At 40.0% G+C, this 22,208-nt stretch overlaps 1 protein-coding gene across 1 annotated transcript; it reads left to right on the top strand.

Moving 5' to 3' along the window:
• The first annotated feature begins 1,694 nt into the window (after positions 1 to 1,694).
• On the top strand, positions 1,695 to 19,550 carry znf574 (zinc finger protein 574). The gene is made up of 7 exons (XM_026940143.3): positions 1,695 to 1,846; positions 4,846 to 5,009; positions 7,727 to 9,122; positions 10,555 to 11,008; positions 13,293 to 13,387; positions 14,950 to 15,380; positions 18,489 to 19,550. The coding sequence occupies exons 2-7, from the start codon at positions 4,848 to 4,850 to the stop codon at positions 19,014 to 19,016; spliced, it is 3,066 nt and encodes a 1,021-aa protein (XP_026795944.3). The 5' UTR covers positions 1,695 to 1,846; positions 4,846 to 4,847; the 3' UTR covers positions 19,017 to 19,550.
• Positions 19,551 to 22,208: the final 2,658 nt, after the last annotated feature.

Below are 22,208 nucleotides of genomic sequence, written 5' to 3'. Positions count from 1 at the left end.
TGACTTGTCAAGAGAAATGTATGGTAACATGAAATGTGTGAAAAATTTAGTTTGGATATCTTTCGTCTACGTGTGTGTAAATGTTTGGCCTCAACTGTATCCCATATAGAGCACTGTTGTGCACAGTGTGTGAAGAGTTCTGAAAACGTGAATGCTGCACAGTAAAATGCTTGGTGGTTAAAATGGGCAACACCATGGTGTGAAAAAAGACAGGTGTTGGCACTAGTAAATTATTGCACTCTGCACTTGCTATTATTACAGCTGAGCCAGTAAAAAAAGTCAGTGTGTGGACTTTGTAACTTTTTGTAACTTTGAACTTTTTTTTTTTAAGATTCTTTGATGAACTGATTAAAATGTCTTTGAAAGCTGAAGTCTATCATTACATGTACTAGGTTCCTGGCAAAGCAATACACACACGTTACATTTCTACCAAATAGGCTATTTTAGTGTGAAAATTATTATTATTTTTTTCTGTGTGACTTTTAGTCATGCATTAATGCACAACAATACATTAATGATAACTTTAGGTGAAACAGACTGGGATCTGATTAAATTCAATTAAAGTTTGTGTGCATGGTAATAGACTGGCATCCTGTTCAGGGTGTATTCTCACCTCACACATACTGCTCCTAGGATAGGGTCCTGATCCACAATGCAAACATGTACACAACAAACTATCCTACTATATTTGCAGCCAAAAACTATGCATTGGTTTCAATCTCTTATAAATGCAATCATTTTAAGTCACAGACTGCAATTTGCCATTGCTATGACTCTGTCAAAATTGTACTCAATTAAAATTATAAGTATGGAGCCAAAAAAACTACTTGAGTGAAAATGAAAAAGTATTTACATTTAAATATACTCATACACAAGTATGAGTAAATATTTTTAACTGATCAGAAATGGTAAATGAAATAGCAAATATAGTAAATATTCTGCTGATAAATAACTCAGATAAACCTAAAATTTGTCCTGCTGGTTAGCTAATGGCTAATAACTTCGGAATTAATGCTAAACTGATATTAGCAATGAAAACAAAACTAGCTGTCAGATTATCCATTTTAGATTAGCGTCAAATGAACATGTAAGGAGTTACAAAAGTATGTTTTTTTTTCTTCCTGAAGTACAAAACTTCCAAAATAGTACTTAAGTGTGGTAAAGAGGTAAAATTTCTCAAGTGTTTTATATTCTTTTTAATTTGTCAAACCACATATTTATTATACATATTTATAACTCAGATAAACCTAGAATTTTCCTGCTGGTTAGCTAATGGCTAATAACTTTGGCATTAATGCTAAACTGATATTAGCAATGAAAACAAAACTAGCTGTCAGATTAACCGTTTTAGATTAGAGTCAAATGAACATGTAAGGAGTTAAAAAAAAGTATGTTTTTCTTCTTCTTGAAGTACAAATCTTCCAAAATAGTACTTAAGTGCGGTAAAGAAGTACAATTTCTCAAGTGTTTTATATTCTTTTTCATTTGTCAAACCACATATTTATTAGTTGCGCGGATATGAGACTAAACAAATCAGTCTTAGTGTTTTAAATTAGTCTTGGGTGGTTTGAGGCTTCATTCAGAACAGTACAGGGCCTACTATACCGTACTGAACACTGTACTGTACTGTCTCACACTGACACTGTTACACTGGACAGTGGGGCAGATGTGCTGCTCAGAACAGACAGGAGACAGACTCGAGTCCATTCTCCCAGTGACTCACAGCCAAGTTTCTCTAAGTGCCATTCTATTGGTGGAACGGAAACCTTCTGTTGACCAATCACGTAGCGTGTTGTTGAAACGTTCCTAATATCATTTCAGGTCCAAACCAGTAAGGCTGTATTGGGTGAGTTTATCTATTTAATGCAGTTAAAAGAACACTTTGGGCGAGTATCACACTTCTATATCGGTTCTAGTCTTTGAACAGCACTTGAGGTTGTTGGAGTTTCTACTGGGGGAGACAGCCGCCGTTTGCGCTCGCGGGAGCGCCATTATTACCACCGAAGAAGCGCGCGCCGTCCTTCTTCGGCGCTTCTTCAACCTTCGTTCTGTTGTTGTCAAGTGTTTTACAGCGACTCAGCACACACTGGCTGTGCCTTCAGCCCCAAACCGTTATTATAAAAGCTGACGGAACAGGAATGTAAATGGTTCATTCGGTTGTGTTCCGACCAGCACAAGAAGTCGATGACATTTAGCTAGCGGCTCTGCGTTAGCTCCATTGCTAATGTTTGCACCAAGCTAGTATGCTTATTTTAGCTAGCATAGACCGGTTAGCTAGCCCAAGGCGTTGGCTATGGTGTCTGACTAGCTTGCAAGTTTTGCACACTCGCCTAGTCAGATTTTTTTTTATTTTATTGTCACTATTATTACAGACTAGTGTAGCTCTCCTGGAGACTGAGTGATGAGTTATTGAGAAATTGTAATGTCCCAATTGACAGGAAGAGCCTTTATCCCCTTTCATCTCATTCAGCTCAGAATAATGGCCTTTTGGGTTAACTATTGGTCAGTTTAGGCTTGTGCAGAGGTTACAAATAGACTTTATTTAAAGGACACATCCTCTAAAATAAAATAATCTCATACTTCTTTACCTCATAACAACCAAGAGCCAAGTATAGAGAAAAAAAAAACATATTTGCTTCAAAGTAAATCTCACTTATATATATATTACCAATTAATCAAGAACACCTCTGGTGTTTGAGAAAAGCAGAAGTTGCTTTAATATTCAATGATCATTATTTACTTCCTGCATTTAGTAAAAGGTGATGATTATCTGATCCTGGTGTCTGCCATCAGGCATTTTAGAGTCAATTTTACTAATTTCTATAAAACATGTATTTTTATGAGCAAGCTGTCAAATGGCTTACTGCATTAGTTTAGTGTAGGAACTTCAACTTCTTGTCTCTCTCTTAACCTGAAGAGGGCACTGTTATTGGGTTCACAGAGTACAGTCTACTCCAGAATTATTGGCTCCTTATAATAAAGATGGGTTAAAAAAAAGAATATGAAAGATAATTAGCTTATTTTCACACTTCAGGTATGACAGAAGCCTAACTTGTAACTGAAGTAAATTTATTTTAAGTACACAAAACATTTTGCACTAAATCGTGTTATACCTACAGTTATTGGTATAGCTAGAAATTCCTATGAACAAACTGTAACTGAAATATGTTCCCATTTGCATTTTATATTTAGAGTTTACCGAGTTTTTGTCAATGACATTTTGTTACATAGGAGTATAAATATTAGGTGACCCAGATGCCAAATTCCATCAGTCATTCATCAACATGGGGAAGATTTGAGAGTACACAAATGAAAAGAGACAAAAGTGTGTTACTGTGTAAACTCTAGAGATTGTTGTGTGTGAAAATCCCAGGAGATCAGCAGTTTCTGAAATACTCAAACCAGCCCATCTGGCATCAAGAACCCTACCACCTCAAAGTCACTGAGCTCACATTTTTTCTGCATTCTGATGCTTGATGTGAACATGAACTGAAGCTTTTGACCTTCATCTGTATTTATAAAGACATATTGGTAATTGTTCAGGCTCACAATTTCAGGTAGTCTGTATGTCACATGATACAAAACAATCAAGTTTAGTCTTATTTTTTACTGATGACGCCAGAGTGATCGGCTCAGCTGCAAGGTCGCATACATGATTCATTTTGTCCTTGCGACACAAAGTTTTATAAGTGTGCTTTTGTGTAAAACACAGTCCTCACATTCTGTTACTACTATTATGGTGTCTTCCTTAATTATCAGGATTTAATTACATGGTGTGTAATGGTCTTAAGGCATACTGTACCTTTTAGTGAACTCACTGCGTTTGTATTTTGTGAAAGATGCAATATTTCATATAAGATCCAATATTTGATTGAGACAAATAAATCAACTACAAGACGCCCCATTAGTCTCGTCTTGACCATTTTTTCTTTCGTTGAATCTTTGTTTAACTAGGTTATAGCGTGCATGGCCTTGCGGTAACTTTAAATTCACTGAGACTAACAAGGACCTGAAACCCAGTTTGCAGAAATTCTAAACAAGTCATAACAGTTCTCTGAGCCCCGCTGTTTAAATCTCTGCTTAATAAGAATGCATGGCCACAACTTATTAACACATGATAACAGAATCCTAATGCATAGCTATAACTAAGTAAGGCATTAAGTCTTAGCCACTAGTTAGTAAGGCGTGAAAATGGGATAATTAAGTGTTGCCTCATCTTAATAAGGCGTGATTATTGTGCCCACAAACTGGCCTTGAAATATATAAGGGGTTTTACGATAACTGTCAGGTGCTTGGGGGGGGGGGGGGGGGGGAAGCTGCCGCTTGTCTGCTTTAGTTAAGATGTAGACGCTGTAATGACTAGTAACAATAACCTGATAATTAAATAACTAGATAGTAAAAGCTCTAATCTATTGTTCATTAATATGAAATCAGGGCATTGTGACAATTTTGAAGATGATGCAAGGAAATTTGCAAGGAACATTAGTGGTATTAGTGCAGATGCAAGGAAAATTAGTGGTATGTTTTCATTTTTGAGGTTGATAAAACCCAAGTTTTAATATCTAGACAAAATAAATGGCATTTTCTTGCAAAGGACATTCTATACTCTGTGTCCCTGTAATAGAAAAGGTCAATTCACTTTGTCATTTAAAAAAAAAAAAAAAGGGGGCTGTAAAATACCACGTCTTAATGATCTTGTTCCTAAGCCTTACTAACACAAGGCCATGCATTAGGATCCCATTCCCATACCTTATAAGTCATGGCCATGAATCATTTTTACGTAATCTAGAAGTTTGATTTTTTTTTGTAAAGATTGTTCGCCTTGCTTGTGCTTCTCTTTTGCAGACATGGAGAGCTCGTCAGTGTACATGTGTTTCCCATGCTACCGGGAGTTTCCCACACTAGAGGAAGTGTTGACACACCAGCTGACCTGCACCGCTGAGAACACACAACCTCTGCCTGTTGGCACTGCTATAGAGGCTGCTGCCATCTCTGCTGGTCTTCCACAGGTGCTTTCTCTCTCTCTCTTACACACACACACACACACCCATACACACAGCTCATTCAGTCTGTGAGCGATTAAGGTACTTGTTAGGGGTGTAGCTTTATTACTAATGCTATTATATTGTTGCATAGTATCACACTAAGCAGCTCTACACTGTATCATATTGAATTGCTGGCTGCTTCATTTCAGATTGTTGACCATGTATTAAGATCATGATCATTATTAATACTCACCGATCCCTAGGGATATGTTAACATGGCATCTGACCTATTTCATCGACACGGTTCAGGGCACAAGGCAGGGGACATCCATTCACACACTACGGGCAATTTAGAGATGCCAATCAGCCTACAGCGCTGGAACCAGCGCACCTTTCTTAAAATTAACCATGAGTCCAAGAGTTTAAGTTTAAGAGCTGAATTATTACATAATCAGCTAATGGAGGCACAACTGTAATATCAACTCTGACAAATAATGTCCTTTGTTTCATCTTTTCCATTGATCAAGGTTATGATATTCATTTAACTCAGTTGAAGCCCAGTGTGTGCATTATAAATGGAATTTATTATTACGCACAGCATTATTAAATTAGAGTAATTTCATCAACCACTATGTCCCTGGAAAGTTAAAGGATCCTTTTCTGGTATCGTTGCTGATTTCAACCCTATTGCTACAATCCTATATAGCTTTAGGCACTGTTATTACCCAAGGTAATTACATACGATGCTAGTGAATGCCTCTATTTAGTTGAATCAGATTTTTTTTTTTTCACCAAATGGTGCTTGAATGCACAGCTGTAATTATCTGAAATAGGCTCTACGTTGGAAGTGTTGCTTTTAAGCCAAAAAGATATTTGAAATGTAAATTGAAGTGTAATTCAGGGTTGCGTATACTTCCTAATTTTCCTCGTAATTATAGCAAGAAAATTACACACTTGAGAATTTCCCTTTGTGTACTAATATTGGCGTACTTGCTGTAAAATTGTGATTTATTGTTTTCTAAATGAGTGACTTGCATGAGTGAATTGCCTGCCCTAGAGACAACCTTAGATAACCTTGTATGGTGGGACATTAATCATAATTGGTCAGGGTTTTTTTTTTCTTTGATTAAAATGGCTCAGAAGAATGGTTGTATATGACTGATAGAGACTCATAAAGCCCTCATCATCAAAGTCTGATTGATTCAGAAAAACAAAACACACTTTCTGTATAATATATAAAGGCCTCAAACAGAGCGGGTATAGCCATGGCTTGCTAAGTCATTCATTTATTGTATTTAAGTATATATTTGATGTTTGTTTACTTCTTTAGTTATTGGATATTTAATATTTAATATTTTCATATATAAATAATCTGCACTCAGTATGGTATTACAGAACTTTATGAGAGTAGACATTTTATTGTGGACATTGATAAAAAAATTCATGGAAACTTCAAACACAAATAGTTGCCTAATGCACTAGCTGGCTATCATCATCTCTAAAATAGCTAAAACAGCTTCAACAGTTGTAACGATATTTAACGATGTAAACTCCTCAGTGAGGACGATCTCATTCACTAACTTCCCACCAAATTAGATAAATGACCAATAAATGCCTTGCAAATACTTAAGCAAGAGAAAAAAAAAGCTCCCTCACACCTGAATCCATTTTTTCTCTTGATTATATTGGACTCTCTCTCTGGACCACCCCCCCACCTCCCCCCCCCCCAAACTCTGTGTCTCTCCCCTGATTGGATGCTGTCTCTTGCCCATCACTCTGTATTCAGACTTCTTTTGTGCCTAAAGTTGGGGTATGATCAATGGTTCACGTATCTGGTATGCCATATACTTTAACATTAAAATAATCAATGCTCTGACTTATTTAATTAATTACTCTGTTGGTGGTGAAGGTTTTACGAATAAGAGCTTTGATATTTGCCGCACAACATTTTGAATGACTTCTTCCCTTTTCTTGGCAACTCCAAAACCGTAAGTGATTGGTATCTTTTATGTGCTTTCTATTTACTCCTATCTTACCTGTTTCAATAGACTTTGAAAGGCCTCTGATCTAAATACCCTGCCATCAGTAGCAGTAGTCTATGAATGCTCAGACTATTTTTAAATGCTGGCACAGCACACAGCTGGAAGACAGCTTTCGCCTCGTCAGATAAAGAGGATGTCGCAGACTGTTCCATCGGATTACTGTAATACAACCCCCCTGCTGGGTCCTTCCTAAAGACTCTACAGTTAATAATGGTATTGAATGTGACACGAGAAAATCTGTGAGTGTGTTTGTGCTCTGGAAGGTTCGCGATTAGAAAGTGGCATAAGGGAATGGTCCTTTGAGGTTTGCTTTTTTCTTGCAACTGTAAGTGCAGTGAGGGAAAAAGGTAATTGAGATTGGCTTTCAGAATGTGTTGAAAGAAAAATGAGTAGACGTACCCAAGACGTTTGTGTGCTGAAATAATTTCCAATGGACACAAAGGAGTGATTCGACGCTGGAGTGCATTAGGCAAGGTTCCAGCGGCCTTTATATAGGTTGTATGCCTTGTGTTTTGCAGTTACAAACATAACATAAAATTTTTTGTTTAATTCCAAATGAAATTATGATGTTATATATATAACCAGTGCTGGAAGAGCATGTTCTAGATTGTGCAGAGCATGTTTGTGGAAAATACTTAATTGAACGAGACTTGACTCTGAACTGTCCCTTCACTTTTTTCTGTTGTCTCCCTCCTCCAGTTGGAAGCTCAGTCATTGTATGTTCCTGAGGTTCAGACTGAGAGGAAACCTGTACCCTCCTCAGATGTGCCACGCGTCCTCTACCAGTGCGCTGACTGTGAGCTCCTCTTTGATGCACTGTTGCTATGGCAGCAGCACCGAAAGCTTGGCTGCGGCCTGGAGACCGGACCTGGACCTGGACCTGGACCTGGACCTGAGTACGTGGCTGCCACTTCAGTGCCGCAGTCCATCAGCGAGACGGTCACACATGAGAGTGAAGTGGCCTATAGTGACCAGCCAGTTGAGTCAGAGGGAGGAGCCAAACAGGAAGCAAGCGTGGAGACTTTTACAACAGTGAGCGCAGAACTAACGGACATAAGTGCTGAAGATGTTCCACAGCTGAGTTTACCAGGCAGCAGTGATCCCCCTGAGCCCTCTGAGGAGTCTGCGCCTCAGCTTCCTGAGTGCACTGAGCCTGTGCAGGAACCAAGCCCGCAAGTGAGACGGAGAGGCCAGAAGAAGGCCAAGCCTCCCTCTAGCCTTCTGTGTGTGGAGTGTGGCCGCTGCTTTAGCTTGGCTTCAGAGCTGGTGACTCACCGGAAGACGGCGCACAACCTGAAGGAGGCCATCCACCGGTGCACTGTGTGTGGCGAGGGCTTCCTCAACACCACACTCTTCCTCTACCATCGCAAGCAGCACCGCAGTCAAACACAGGAAGAGGAGCAGAAAGAGGTGGAGGTGCCTCAGCTCTCCACCGCCCTGCTGGAGGCTCCAGGAGAGGGTCTGCTCTTGCTCGCCACCGCCGGAGAGGGCCAGAGTCTGATGGAAATCACTAGCTTGGAGCAGACATTACCTGAGGCTGTGCCCATCCCTCAGGTGGAGGTAGAGCTCGATCCTGAGATTAGAGGCGAAGACATCCAACCAAGCGGAGATGAACCTTTGCCTCAGGCAATTGAAAGGGAACAAATAGAGGAGACAGAAGTTGAAGGGATTGTCAGCATCGAAGTGGAGAAAATGGAAGAGGAGGAAGTTGAAGGCAGAGCTGAGCCCACAAATGAGGAAGTAGTTGAAGAGAAACAAGTGGAGACAGAGACTAGCAATGTGGATATGGCACAGACCGATGAGGCAGCATCTTCTGTGCTTTCCACATGCCAGAATTTCCTGTGTAGCCAATGCGGGTGCACTTTCAATGGTGAGCACGAGTTAGCAAAGCACCGCAGTAGTGAGCACGGACTAGCGGAGGCGCTGCACAGTTGCACAGAGTGCGGCCAGGAGTTCATGAGCACCACTCAGTTTCTGTACCATCGAAGAGAACATCGCAAGAATGTGCCCTCTGCTTCTGCTAGACTGAACGCCACCCTCACCTCTCTGGTCAAACACCCTTCTGCATCCCCCACCCTCCTGCTTCGACGGCCAGGTCAGCGGCTGCTTACATTTATTTCTGTACATCAGTCCATACAGTATGAGTTTCAGAATTTCACAGCTGGGTTTTACAAAGATGTTATAGATCTTTGAAAAGAAAATCGTTCCTGCGTATCGAATCCCATTCAAAATCTTGGTCCATTAGAGTTGAGTGTATTTAATGTCTTGACTTGTAGTATTATAAAATGCATTATACCACAGCTGCGTTCTTTAATTTTTGAATCTTGATTCATTTTCTGTACAGCATGATGGACAATAGTGTCAGCTGCAAGGCAAAGCATACGTTTGTATTAATGCGTTCTTTTTAAATGTATCTCATACTCTCCACATAATCCGCGACTAATAATAAACAGATAAAAAAATTTGTTACTTAACAAAGAAAATCGTTGAGATGGTGTTGTGTGTAACAGGATGTTTATTTAACATTTATGGAAGGAGTCATGGGTGTAAGCACTTTGTGCTAATGTTTTATATAATCGGTGATAACACTAATTGAAGTTTACATGTTCAAAGTTGTATACTTAAAGCAGTAGTGATAACACATAGCAAATGAGTCAGTACTGCGTGTTAGTCATTAGGAGAGGACAACAGGAAGCAACACTGTGTGTGAGAAGCATATGTTAATTACGAGTGAGTGCAAAAGCATGCATACGCTTAGGGTAAAATAAAGAAATCAAGGTTCTTTTAATTTAAAGCACTATGACATTTAGTATATAGGGTTCAGAGATATTCCTTAATTATCACTAACAGTCAAACTAACTGTCAAGATATTAATAGTGGAAAAATGTTAGTTTGAATGTTTTTGCATCTTCCTTTTTGAATATGATAAGATGTCCTCTAATTACTTGTATCCCTGTCTTTTGCTTTTATAAATGCCTCCAGCCCAAAAATGGTCCGAGAGCATTTTTACACATTTACTCTCATTAAAAATGCCAAGATCAGTGGATAGATGTGAATATGCAATTTGGAAACAACCACATGTTCTCCTGGTATCTTAAATAAAAAGGATTGTTCGCTAGCTTGCGTTTGTCTTGGGATGTGAGGTTTGATTTATATTGTCATATTCTCACTTTTTTATTTAACAGTAGCCAAACCTGTTAAAACCTACAAAATTGCCAAGAATCACTAGCATTAACTAGTTTAGCATGCAGGCTCTATGGCTTAAAATCATGGATGCAATCCTCTAATCTTGGATGCAGTTGGTCCCAAGCTGTTAAACTTTATACATGAAGCTACATGAGTCATTTATTTATTTATTTATTTATTTATTATAATTAATAGGAGAATATGATTTTTGTGATTTTTGTGTTCGATAATTTGATCAAAACACCAGTTTACATAATCAGAATCAAGGATGCTTTTGTCAAATAGTTTTGATAAATGATGAAAACAGTAGTGAAAATTTCCAACTCCTCTCTGTCCCTCAGAAACCTTGAGTGAAACGACGCTGCCTGACGCCACGCTTGAGGCCACAGCCAAGTTGAGCCGTGATTGGTCACGCACGCCGCTCCCCCATGAGTGCCCGCATTGTGGGCAGGGCTTCACGCGGCGCAGCCTCCTGCGCGAGCATGTCTTCCAGCACACGGGCGAGAAGCTTTTCAACTGCAACGTGTGTAACAAGAGTTTCCCAACTCCCGCTGGCCTGCTGCGCCACAGCCTGTGCCACGGTCCACCACGCTCCTTCACCTGCCCCGTCTGCACCAAGACCTTCTCTCAGCCTGCCTCGCTCAAACGCCACATGCTCACCCACGAGGAGGGCACAGAGAGGAAAGGCCAGGGGCGCAGCAAAGGGCGAGGACGTCCTCCTGGAGACACCCGTCTGCTCACCTGCCCCGACTGCCCAGCCAGCTTCAAGCTGGACTCCCAACTGCAGATGCACAGGCGAGTGTCATTGAAAGTTTTTGCAGGAAGTAGGTAGAATCTGTTTCCTTCCTGTAGATGATACTTTAACAAACCTGAGGTGTGCAGGAAAGGATAGTAGAGTTGAAATGAATGCTTTGTAGGTATGCTTTATATTCCATAGGAACAGTAGTTTAATATTCATTCTCACTGAAGTGAATAAATCTCAAGTGAAGTGCTTTTTACTGAAGGAGAATGCTTATCTTAAAAAGTCAGTTTTAAGACTCATTCTAGTGCTGTCCTTGACTAAATAATTTAATACTTGCCCTGCTGCTGCAGTATTATTTAATAGCATTCTCTTTGAAACCATGCAGTTAAAATGAGATATTGTGACAGGAAATGTTATATTAGGTTGTATGATTAACATATCATGTTTTTTTTTTTCCTTACAGTCCCACTACTTTTAGATATGACATGGTCACTGTTCTTCTAGTATAGTATAGTATAGTATATGTACTTCTAGTCCAGATATGACAGCTGTGCTCATGTTGAACGCATACAGCACATTGGTGTGCAGACAGAACACACGATTTGAGCAGAAAGTGAATGAAGCTTCACCCTTGACCCACCTCATTACAAGGCATGACCTCATCAGGCTGTGCCTTAGAGATATTAAGCAGCCTGTGGCAGTCCGGTCTCCAGAGGTCCCTTTTCAGATTATAAATCCAGTGAGAAGGGAATTTAAACCCTCAGATCGACTCGGATCTGACAACTGTGGTTCAGTTTACAGAGGTTAGGCATTAATGGGGAAGGTGGCTGTGTGCTCAGTGTACTAAAAACCTTCCAGGTTATAAAAGCACCTTCATTTAAGGCTCTCATGAAACAATTCCATCTACCTACATTATGAATAGAGTTCAACTGACCTTATCTTATGTAATGGCAGTTATTACATACAACTGTTGTAAAGGTTGTTTTTTTTAGGATGCTTTCACATATGCAGAGTCAAAATGTAGTGTGTTCGTTTGCAGTGAGAATAGGGATTCGACTGGTCGATCCGAACCAAACATGCACGGGTGTATTTTTATTTGGAGTATTTTTTTGTAGATGCCAGCTGCTAAACTGAGCCTTGAGGCACAAACTGAGCCAAAGGACAGAGCTGTAGCGCTGCTGAAGAGCAGTATGTTCTGGCTGAATTTTAAGACCTTTTAAAAAGCAAAAAGAGAGTCTGCTTATGTAGAATTTGGACTGACTAATGCATCATAATATGAGTCAGATCTTAAAATGATGGAATCAATTGACTGATGATGATACTGTGGTTCTGGAAGCATTTCACATTTCTGGTTCAAAAATTATGTTTATTATTTTTTGCCTCTGTTTTTGTCGATTTTTTGGAAGCATTATCTTTTGAGCGATCCAACAAATGCCTACAGCCCACACGGCCTGTTTCCAACTGTTCAACATGAGGCAGGGTCTGTTGTTTGTGAAGATGCTTCAATTTCTCGCTGCATATCAATCAACCTGTTAATAATAACAGTAAGCTTTACGTAGCATTTTACCAAAGCTGAAAAATTGTTACAAGAATACTAATATAAATGAAAATATACAGCGAGAAAATCAATCAAAAAATTTAAAAAAAATTTAATAGAATAAAAATATTTTGTAAGATTTTATAATATTTTATAATAAATATTATAAAATCTTTTAGGACCGTCTGTTTTAATCTGTATAGAGACAGTGTTTATTGTCAATATACATATACACATTTCTTTGCATATTCCATCTTGGAAGGAAGTTGAGTTTCAGAAAGGGTTAAGGACTCAAAGTCTGTTTAGTTTGGTGGATTTTTTTAACCTCGTAATGGTTAAAATGTACTGAGGTACCCAATACACATATCTACGCATTTCTAATATACATATCTTGCATCTACATTTATTGCCTGTTTTTTCAGGTACGCATACCATATAGGGTGACTTTGCAGGTATACAATTACCGACTGTGACCTTGTTGCTGTGCACTATTTGTCAGGGCCCCTACCCTGTCCATTAATCCATTAGTGGAGTATCATAGACCACCGCTGACCTGGTGTGATTTGGATGATGTATGTGTGAGGCACAGCTCATATACACTGGCATCTCAATGTATGCATGCACTGTGTTCCTTTCAACTAATCATAATGGGTTGTGTCAGAAATACAGATGACTCTTACAGCAAGGGACAGCACGATTGTTAATAAAAGGTTGAGGTTGAAAGATTACACATAATGCAGTTTATTATAATGAACTAATCTGAATAATTGCATTTGATTTATTATTTTTTTCTGCTGCAGGCTGCTGCACACTAGTCACCCTTTCCCATGCACTGTGTGTGGACAAGCATTTAAGCGGCGGAAAGAGCTCGACCTGCACTCTCTCATGCACCAAGGTCAGAGGCCAGCGTGGAGTGCACACCTCACAATCAATGTGTTTTCCTTGTATAAATACACTATATGGCCACAAATTTGTGTACACCTGACCATCACACGCACATGTTAGTCTTCCCCAAATTGTTGCCATAAATTTGGAAACAGAATTGTATAGGATGTCTTTGTATGCTGTAGAATTACAATTTCCCCTCAGTGGAACTAAGGGGCCCAAACCTGTTCCAGCATGACAATGCCCCGGTGTACAAAGTGAGCTCCATGAAGACATGGTGTGCCAAGGTTGGTGTGGAAGAACTTGAGAGGTCTGCACAGAGCCCTGACTTCAACACCACTGAACACCTTTGGGATTAATTGGAACTCTGACTGCACACCAGACCTCCTCACCCGACATCATATCCAACCACACTAATGCTCTTGTGAATGAATGGGCAAATCCCACGGTCATGCTCCAAAATCTAGTAGAAAGCCTTCCCATAAGAGTGGAGGTTATTATAACAGCAAAGGGGGACTAAATCTGGAATGAGATGTTCAGAAAGAACATATGAGTGTTATTGTGATGTGTTCACAAACCTTTGGCAATATATTATATACACATAGTGCAAAATCTGATCAGTGCCTAATATAAAGGCACATAATTCTGTCTTAATAGAGTGTTAAAGGCTGCTTTACAGTGTGTCTTAGAAGACATCGCCGTTAAGCATGCCATGTTAAACAATCTCAAACAAGACCACCGACCAAGCAGTTCTTTCACGATTTTTGGCTATGATAGCATAAAGCAGCTTATGCACTCATACATTCACATGTAAATCTGTTGTTTGAATGCTCTCTCCCTTTCTCATACATTCGCGGTTCCCCTTTGATGAATGTCCTCTTATTGATTGGGACGCAGACAGAAATGAATAAATGGGGTCAGAGGTCTCATTGATTAGCTGCTGGTATTGATAAGATCAGCTGCTGATCAGTCACTTTCTCATCAGGCTAATACCAGTCACTCGGGTGAGTGTGTGTTTGTCTGAGAGAGAGACAAATAGAGTGAGAAGATGGCAGTTCATTTGTGTAAGAGAGTGAGTTTGAAGACTGTAAAGGTCAAACTCTGACAGCGCAGCTGCATCTAAACAGCAGCATTGGATCTGTCATTGAGTTCCCAAACTTCTATTTATCTTTCTATTTTATTACTTTTTCTCATGTCTTTAGATAAAGCTGAGAGCACAGTGCGTTAATGTTTTTTTCTTTACCAGTCTCTCTTTTTCTTCAGATAAGAGACGTAAGGTGTATGTCTGTGTTCTGCTTTTGCACCTCTCCACCTTTCCTCTTCTTTTTCCTAGATAAGGAACCTAAAGTGTACGTGTGTTTGTCTGAGATTTTCCTTTTTGCCTTTGTAGATAAGTGACAAAAGCTGTGTGTTTTTAATAGGTACATCTCTCTCTCTCACTCTCTCTCTCTCTCCCCCCCCCTTCTCTTCCCTGTCCCTCTATCACTATCTCTTTCTCTCCCCCTAGGCAAGAGATCCATGGTGTGTATGCGACTTTTAATGTATTAACGTCTGGTGTAATCCTCTCTCTAGATAAGGAGCCTGTGGTGTGTGCTCAGTGTGGCTCTCAGTTCCTGAACCAGGCCGTATTAGATGTGCACATGCAGCGCTGCACAGGAGAACCCACTCAGCGGCGCCGTTATAAAGGTCATGGGCGTGGCCGAGTCGGGGGTCAGCTTGAGTGCGATATGTGCGGCCACCGTTGTGTGACACAGGATGGTCTGGATCTGCACCGGCTCTCGCACACGGGCCAGACGCCGCTACGCTGCCCTCTTACACCCTGCAGGAAACGATTCGCCTCCAGCTCGTCCCTGGCACAGCACGTGGTGGCACACTGCCGCGCGCCACTGTCCAAGAGAAACACTCCACGCCGCTTCACATGCAATTTCTGCACCAAAGAGTTTGCCTACGCCTCCACCTTCGCCGTGCACATGCGCACTCACACGGATGAGAGGCCCTTTGAGGTGAGCTCTAGTTTCTACAAAAAACATTCAGCAAAGAAAAAAAAGCCAACATTTACTTACTTACAGACCAGTTAAATTCATTTTATTAACTTAAAGGTGCAATAGTCATTTTTAAAAATTCTTACTTGTACAGATAACATGAAAGATAAGTAAAACTTTATAAAATATCAGCACAAGTGTATTAAGTTGTTGAGAAAACTCGTTCTGAATTCTGAGTTCTGAAACTGAATTCTGGTCCGGAATGATTGTTTGTGTTTGTGGTCCCTGGAGGACTAGTGGTTAGGCATCGGTGCTCTCGCTGCCGCAGCCCGGGTTTGATTCCCGGCCAGGGAACCTACCCCAGCCACTGAGGTTGCACAGGATAGTGCGCTCCCAGTGCCAGTCTCAAGCCTGGATAAAGTTGGGGAGGGTTGCGTCAGGAAGGGCACCTGGCATAAAAACTGTGCCAAGTCAAACATGTGGACCAATGATCCGCTGTGGCGACCCCTAACGGGAGCAGCCAGAACAACAACAGTAATCGTTTGTGTTTGGATGTGCCTCCTGTCTGTCATTTATAGACACTCAACAAGCCACCTTAGATCATGTGGCCGGACCTTTGTGAACATGGGTGGATAAGGGGGTGGGTTCAAGAAGGAAAAAAAAAAAAGAGTCATTCAAAAGTCAAATCCACCTACTTAACTGTTAGAGAACTAATCTTACCTAATGCACCTTTAAGTTAAAAAAGATAAATAAAAATATTAAGTTACTAATTTGAATTTATATTTATTTAATATATTTTTATTTATTTACTTACATACATACACACGTACATGCATACACACACACATACTATACACGGTACATACTGTACATACATACATACATACAGTGACTGACAGCTCAGGGTCAGTCATTGTACAAATAGCCCTGGAACAACCTTCCAGTTACTAGTCCATACCTTTAACTGCCAAGCTACCACTGTCCCATAGCAGTGTCTGTAACTGCCCTGTTTAGGCCTTTATATATATATATTAGTATAAGTATAAATATATAAATATAAGTGTTCAATATATTGAACCATGTTCCACATCTCCATCACTAGAGTTGAAGTGTGAATTAGCCAGTAGGTTTTTTTTTTTTTTTTTTTAAAACATATAATTATATTTATATATATATATTTCATACCACATTGCTGCTGAATTCCTGAGTTTATTTACTTTTCTATAACCACACAGCTCTGACAGTAGTGCCAGCTATAGCGATAGGTCATTGCTAATGCTCTCAGTCGAATACAGTCTAGTTTCTATAGTAACACTTCACACACAGGGACTTGTATAGTGGATGATGTACATGATCTAAGACTAATAATAAATGGAAAAATTTTATTTGCCAAAGAAAAACATAACCATTGATATGGCGAAGCAGATGTTTATTTAACATTTATGGAAGGAGTCTCAGGTGTCAGCACTTTGTAATGGTCAGGAAGATTTCCGCCATAAGGAGTCTTTAGGACAGAGGACTTTGCAGTTTCTCACTAACGTTACAAGCTGCTCCTTATTATCTTCAGAGAGAGAAAAAAAGAAGCTGGTGAGGGAACGACTGTTTATAGGTTCTATGTAAGGCATAATGTGGATGATCCACAACGTTAAATGTAACTACAAACCATTAAAATGTATGACATGTCGTTCATTAATAAATTAAAATTGGAATTATGGGCAAATCACTGTGGTATAAGAGGAATAAAACACATCAGCACATGCTGTTATACGAAAATAATTAAAAGTAACAAAGCTTCATGTTGGACTGCATGGTTGATTATTTTCCTATAACAGCACACGCTGACATGGTTTTATCCCTTACAAAATGACAACAGATTATGATGTGCTGTATATCATGCAGTATACAGTCAAAATTTCTGTATGAGAGCCTTTACAGAACACACCAGAGCTTAATAGTATACTGCTGATTTGTGTGAGAGAATACACATTTCTGGGGGGAAAAAACCCCACACTTTTCAGGAGAGGAAATTATATTTTGCATGATTTTTTTTTTTGCATGACAGTTTTGGCCTACTGCTCATTAAAACTTTATTTTTAGTTCATGCAGCTGTAAAGTTGCTAGACGCTACAAAGACTCAGTCCTGGCTAATGCAGTCAAAGATATTCAGGCAGTAACTGATTCAATATAATGCTAATGATATAATATCATTAGATGGCTGAGCTCATGCTGCCATCTGTTACTCTTGCTTCTTATTTTACCATGTGGCAAACAAGACAGGTATTGGTTATTAAAAAAAAAAAAAAAAAAAGCCATTTCAAACTGAGCTCATGTTAGAAGAATGATTTGTGCATTGTTGCCATAACAGGATATTGCTTATATATACTTATGAAATAATTTTTTGTAAACAATTTTAAGCAGTCACCTCCACTGATGTGATAAGACTGTTACCAGGATTAATAAACAAGGACGATTAATTCAAAAACCTTTTAGAGAAAATTGCCACTTTCTTTTTCTTTGCACTGCTCTCTAATTTCATTGTGTAACAGAGAGGAGCTGCTTTTTGTACTTTGTGCTGTGGAACACTTCACTCTCTGCGAGTAGATAAGGACTCCAGCGTAGCCTGCGTGCCAATTTGGCCTGGAGAAATAAAAGTCCAGATATGGAATCAGTACTCCCACACAGGCAAAGGCACTGTGTTCCAAAAATGACTTGCTTGTTTTCTTCTAGAGAATTATGTAACAACGTCATAATAAAGATGGAAATTCTCCTTCACACTGTGAAAAACCCAATCAGCATCTGGCTGTCCTCAGCTCCACCAGGACCGTGTACTGTGTTACTGATCATTGCTGAATTCATCACATTTATTTACATCCAACTCTGTGAGCAGGTCCACATGTAGGAGGGTTGACGACTAACATAAGATTTCAACTGGGCAGATTCCTTCAAATTTCAGGGGAAAAACAAATTCAAGTTTCTACTTGAATTTTTTTATTAATGGTATACTCCTGTAGTTTTCATTTGAATTCAATTTTTTAATTCATTTTTTTCTCTGTCCCTTTTACTTTGTCCTATCTCACTTTTTCTCCATCCTCTATTCTCCTTTCTCCTCTCTGTCCCTCTCTCTCTTAGTGCACGCATTGTGGGAAGCGTTTTCGGCAGCTGCCCCACCTGCAGGATCACGAACGTATCCATAGTGGTGAGCGGCCGTTTGTGTGTTGGGTCTGTGGGAAGAGTTTCAGCGTGGCAGCGCGGTTAGCCGAGCATGCCCGCGTGCACAGCGGTGAGCGCCCATTCGCTTGCCCCCGTTGCCCCACCGCCTTCCGCTCACGCCCCAATCTCCACAAACACCTCCGCCTGCACGCCAGTGACCCCAATGACCCCACCATTGACGCCACTGCAGACCAAGACTCGGCTGTACAGACCATCCTGCTGGTGCAGGAAGCCGCCTCACCCACATCCACACCGGCCATGGCGTCTACCTCCACCGCCGTCCCAATCATCCAGGAGGGCGCACTCATGCCCGAGCAGCACGGTGCCTCTGTGGTGTTCCTCCATAACAACATTGCAGTGCCTGCAGTTACCATGCCCACTATATCAGTAGTGACCGGCCAAGACGTCCCGCACACCATCGAGTTCATTATAGAGGAGACTGTGTAGAGAGAGAGAGAGTGAGAGAGGTGAAGGGAATGGAAAGGAAAGAAAGACAGAGAGAGATTGGAACCATTTGTGAAATGGCTTCAGAGACGGGCACAGAGATAACTTAAGGTTATCTAGGCAAGAAAGAGAAGGAAAGAGAGAATGAGCTGAGGTTAAAACCTTCCAGGATAAAGCTTTTCTCTCTGTATGTGTAGAAAAGAAAAAGTTAGCTGATGCTTGGTTTAAATAGCTGTTACTTTTTTGGACTAGCAGAACCAGAACTCATCAACTACGCTGAAATTGAGGAAAATTGAGCATGGTGTTTACGAGCTTGTATATATTTAAACCACTCTGTCCTCATTTGAGTTTGTCATTATTACCTTTGGCATGAGTTGCTCATAAAGTTTATAGTGTGTGTTTTTAATAAAAACAATTTGGCTTTCTGGGCTTCCTCGCCTTGATTTCTGTTTTAACAAGTGCAGACATGATCATGCTTTTCACACATCGCTTTCACCTTTTTTAAACTCATGGATAGAAATTTACTACGGATAGGTGTTTACACTTTAGATCATGTTGAACAGAACATATCAGATGGGTCGAAGATGAGACTATTCAGAAAAAAAATAAAAGGTAATTGTAAAATCCATAGAGATTAATTTACTTTTATTGTGACTTTAATATTTGATGTTAGACTTCTGGCTGTTGTTCAAAATGATAATTTTACACTTAAGAAATGTATTCCTTAATATGTACAAATACACTGTGTATAACTATGCGGTTGCACACACAGTAGAATCCCTTTGTCAATCATTACCATGGGAAAAACCTAACTTTCAACACAAAAGAGACAGATGGCTGTTAACCTGCAAAAAAGTTGTGATTGTGTATTCATATTGTTGTGAAATCCCTAAATTAGTTCTCATCAGTTGCCATCATAAGTGTGTGCAATTAAAGTGTCATGTTAAATACACCTGTTCCTGAAAGGCCCCAGAGTTTGTTAGAGAACATACTCTCACCGTCCACTTTATTAGGAGCACCTGCACATTCATGCAGTTATCTAATCATGCAGATGAAGGTCAAGAGCTTCAGTTAAACATCGAACATCAGTATGAAGAAAAAGTGTGATCTCTGTGACTGGACAGTTGACAACTGGAAAAAGACCAGGTGATTTTTTTTCTCCTAATCATTATCTGTCCAGTTTCGTTGAGCCTGTATCCACAATACCCTCAGATTCTTGTTCTTATCTGACAGGAGTGGAACCCAATGTGGTCATCTGCTGTTGTAGCCCATCCACCTCAAGGTTCGATGCTTTGTGTATGCTGAGATGCTTTTCTGCTCCCCATGGTTGTAAAGAATGATTATTTGAGTTTCCTGGCAGCTTGAACCAGTCTAGACATTTTCCTCTGACCTCTCTTATCAACAAGGTGATTTTCCACCCACAGAACTGTCGCTCACTCAGTGTTTTTTGTTTTTTAAGCCATTCATTGTAAACTCTAGAGACTGTTGTGTGTGAAAATCCGAGGCGACGGTGGAAAGGAAAAACTCCCTGAGATGACATGAGGAATAAACCTTGACAGGAACCAGACTCAAAAGGGAACTCATCCTCATCTGGGTGACAATGAATAGTGCAATTATAAATAATTCCCTTCTATAACTGTGTACTACGTGGTCAAAAAGTGCAATTGTGTAAACAGGAAATTCATTATAGTCTATTTTGTTGAAGTTATCGACTGTTCACTGATGGAGACTTGAGTGCAAAACCGTTTGTGGGAATTGCAGTCCTAAAGCTATCATATCAATTGCAGTCCAGAGCCATCTTCATGGTTTTTAAGTGCCACGGTGACAGTAACAGATATGACACTTTTTCTTCATTCTGATGTTTGATGTGAACATTAATTGAAGCTCTTGACTTCTATCTGCATGATTTTTTGCATTGCACTGCTGCCACAGGATTGGCTAATTAGATAACTGCATGAGTGTACAGGTGTAAAGTACAATAAAGTGGGCGTGGGTGTACTTAAACAAACAGCATCATAAAGACTGCGGCACTAACAAAACAAGTCTGGAACAAAGTTCTGGAAAAATCTGGTAACAAAATATCCCAAACTTTGAACATTCCACAGAGCACCATTACTGAAAATGGAAAGAATATGGCATGACAGTGACTCTGCCTAGAGGAGGCTATCCAACAAAACGTCGGTGACCAGATAAGGATGGGATTAATAAGAAAAGCAGCTAAGAAGACAAGAGGAAACACTGAAAGAGCTGGAGAGCCGAGATGGAAGAAACTGTTCACAGGACAACCATAGTCTGGACAATCCACAAAGCTGGGAATTATGGAAGAGTGGCAAACCATTTAAAATCCCATTTTGATTTTGCGAAAAGATATGTTGAATACTCAGCAAATGCGGGAAAATGTCCTCTGGTCTGATAAGAGCAAAATTGGAATTAGCATAAAGTCCTCACAGAGAAGCATGGTGGTGGTAGCATCATGTTGAGAGTTACATTTGGCATATTGGTGGTCCTCTTCTGCTGATGGAAGGGGTAGAGATATGTATTAAAAAAAAGTGTTATGCTGTGGGGGGAAGTTTGCTGGCATGGTTTGGGTCTACTACTCCCCCTAGAGGGAAATCAATAATCCTCATTATTCTCAGTGACCACCTCTACCTTTTATGCTGAAACATTTCTATCCTGGTAGGAGTGCTCTCTTCCAGGATGCCGTGTCCTCATCCACAGGACATGAGGCCTCACTGAATAGTTTGATGAGTAGAAAAAGGTAAATGTAAATCATATGCTATAGCCTTTACAGTCACGAGATTTAAACCCAACTGAACACCTATGGAAGATTTTGAACTGATGTGTTAGACAACCTCCCAACCACCACCATCAAAACACCAACTCAGGGCACGTCTTTTGGAAGAATCCCTCCAGCACAGTTCCATTCACTGTAAAATGCACATTGAATCTGTTCATGCTGCTCATGGTGGCCCAACACCTTACTAAGACTTTTTTTTTTTTCCTTTTTGTCACGGGTATATACAATACGTGTGGATTTTAAAAAAACCAAAAAATTATAGAAGCAGTAGTGCATCTTATTAAATAAGCATAAACAGCTTCAAATTTATTTATATTACTATCACCTTGATTATTTAACCTTTACAATGTCCCTCTGATATCTGGGAGTCTATAAATACACGTCCATGAGATGACCAT

This window comes from Pangasianodon hypophthalmus, chromosome 1 (genome assembly GCF_027358585.1).
Source record: "Pangasianodon hypophthalmus isolate fPanHyp1 chromosome 1, fPanHyp1.pri, whole genome shotgun sequence".
Taxonomy (NCBI): Eukaryota; Metazoa; Chordata; class Actinopteri; order Siluriformes; family Pangasiidae; genus Pangasianodon; species Pangasianodon hypophthalmus.
The sequence above is the reverse complement of the archived record's forward strand: the minus strand, read 5'-3'. Positions and strand labels throughout refer to the sequence as shown.

Excerpts from the sequence above, each read along its gene's own strand:
- znf574 (XM_026940143.3), top strand. The coding sequence starts at position 4,848 with ATGGAGAGCTCGTCAGTGTACATGTGTTTCCCATGCTACCGGGAGTTT. Across the intron at positions 11,009-13,292 it reads TCCCAACTGCAGATGCACAG|GCTGCTGCACACTAGTCACC; the intron begins GCGAGTGTCATT and ends TTTCTGCTGCAG. Across the intron at positions 15,381-18,488 it reads CGGATGAGAGGCCCTTTGAG|TGCACGCATTGTGGGAAGCG; the intron begins GTGAGCTCTAGT and ends TCTCTCTCTTAG.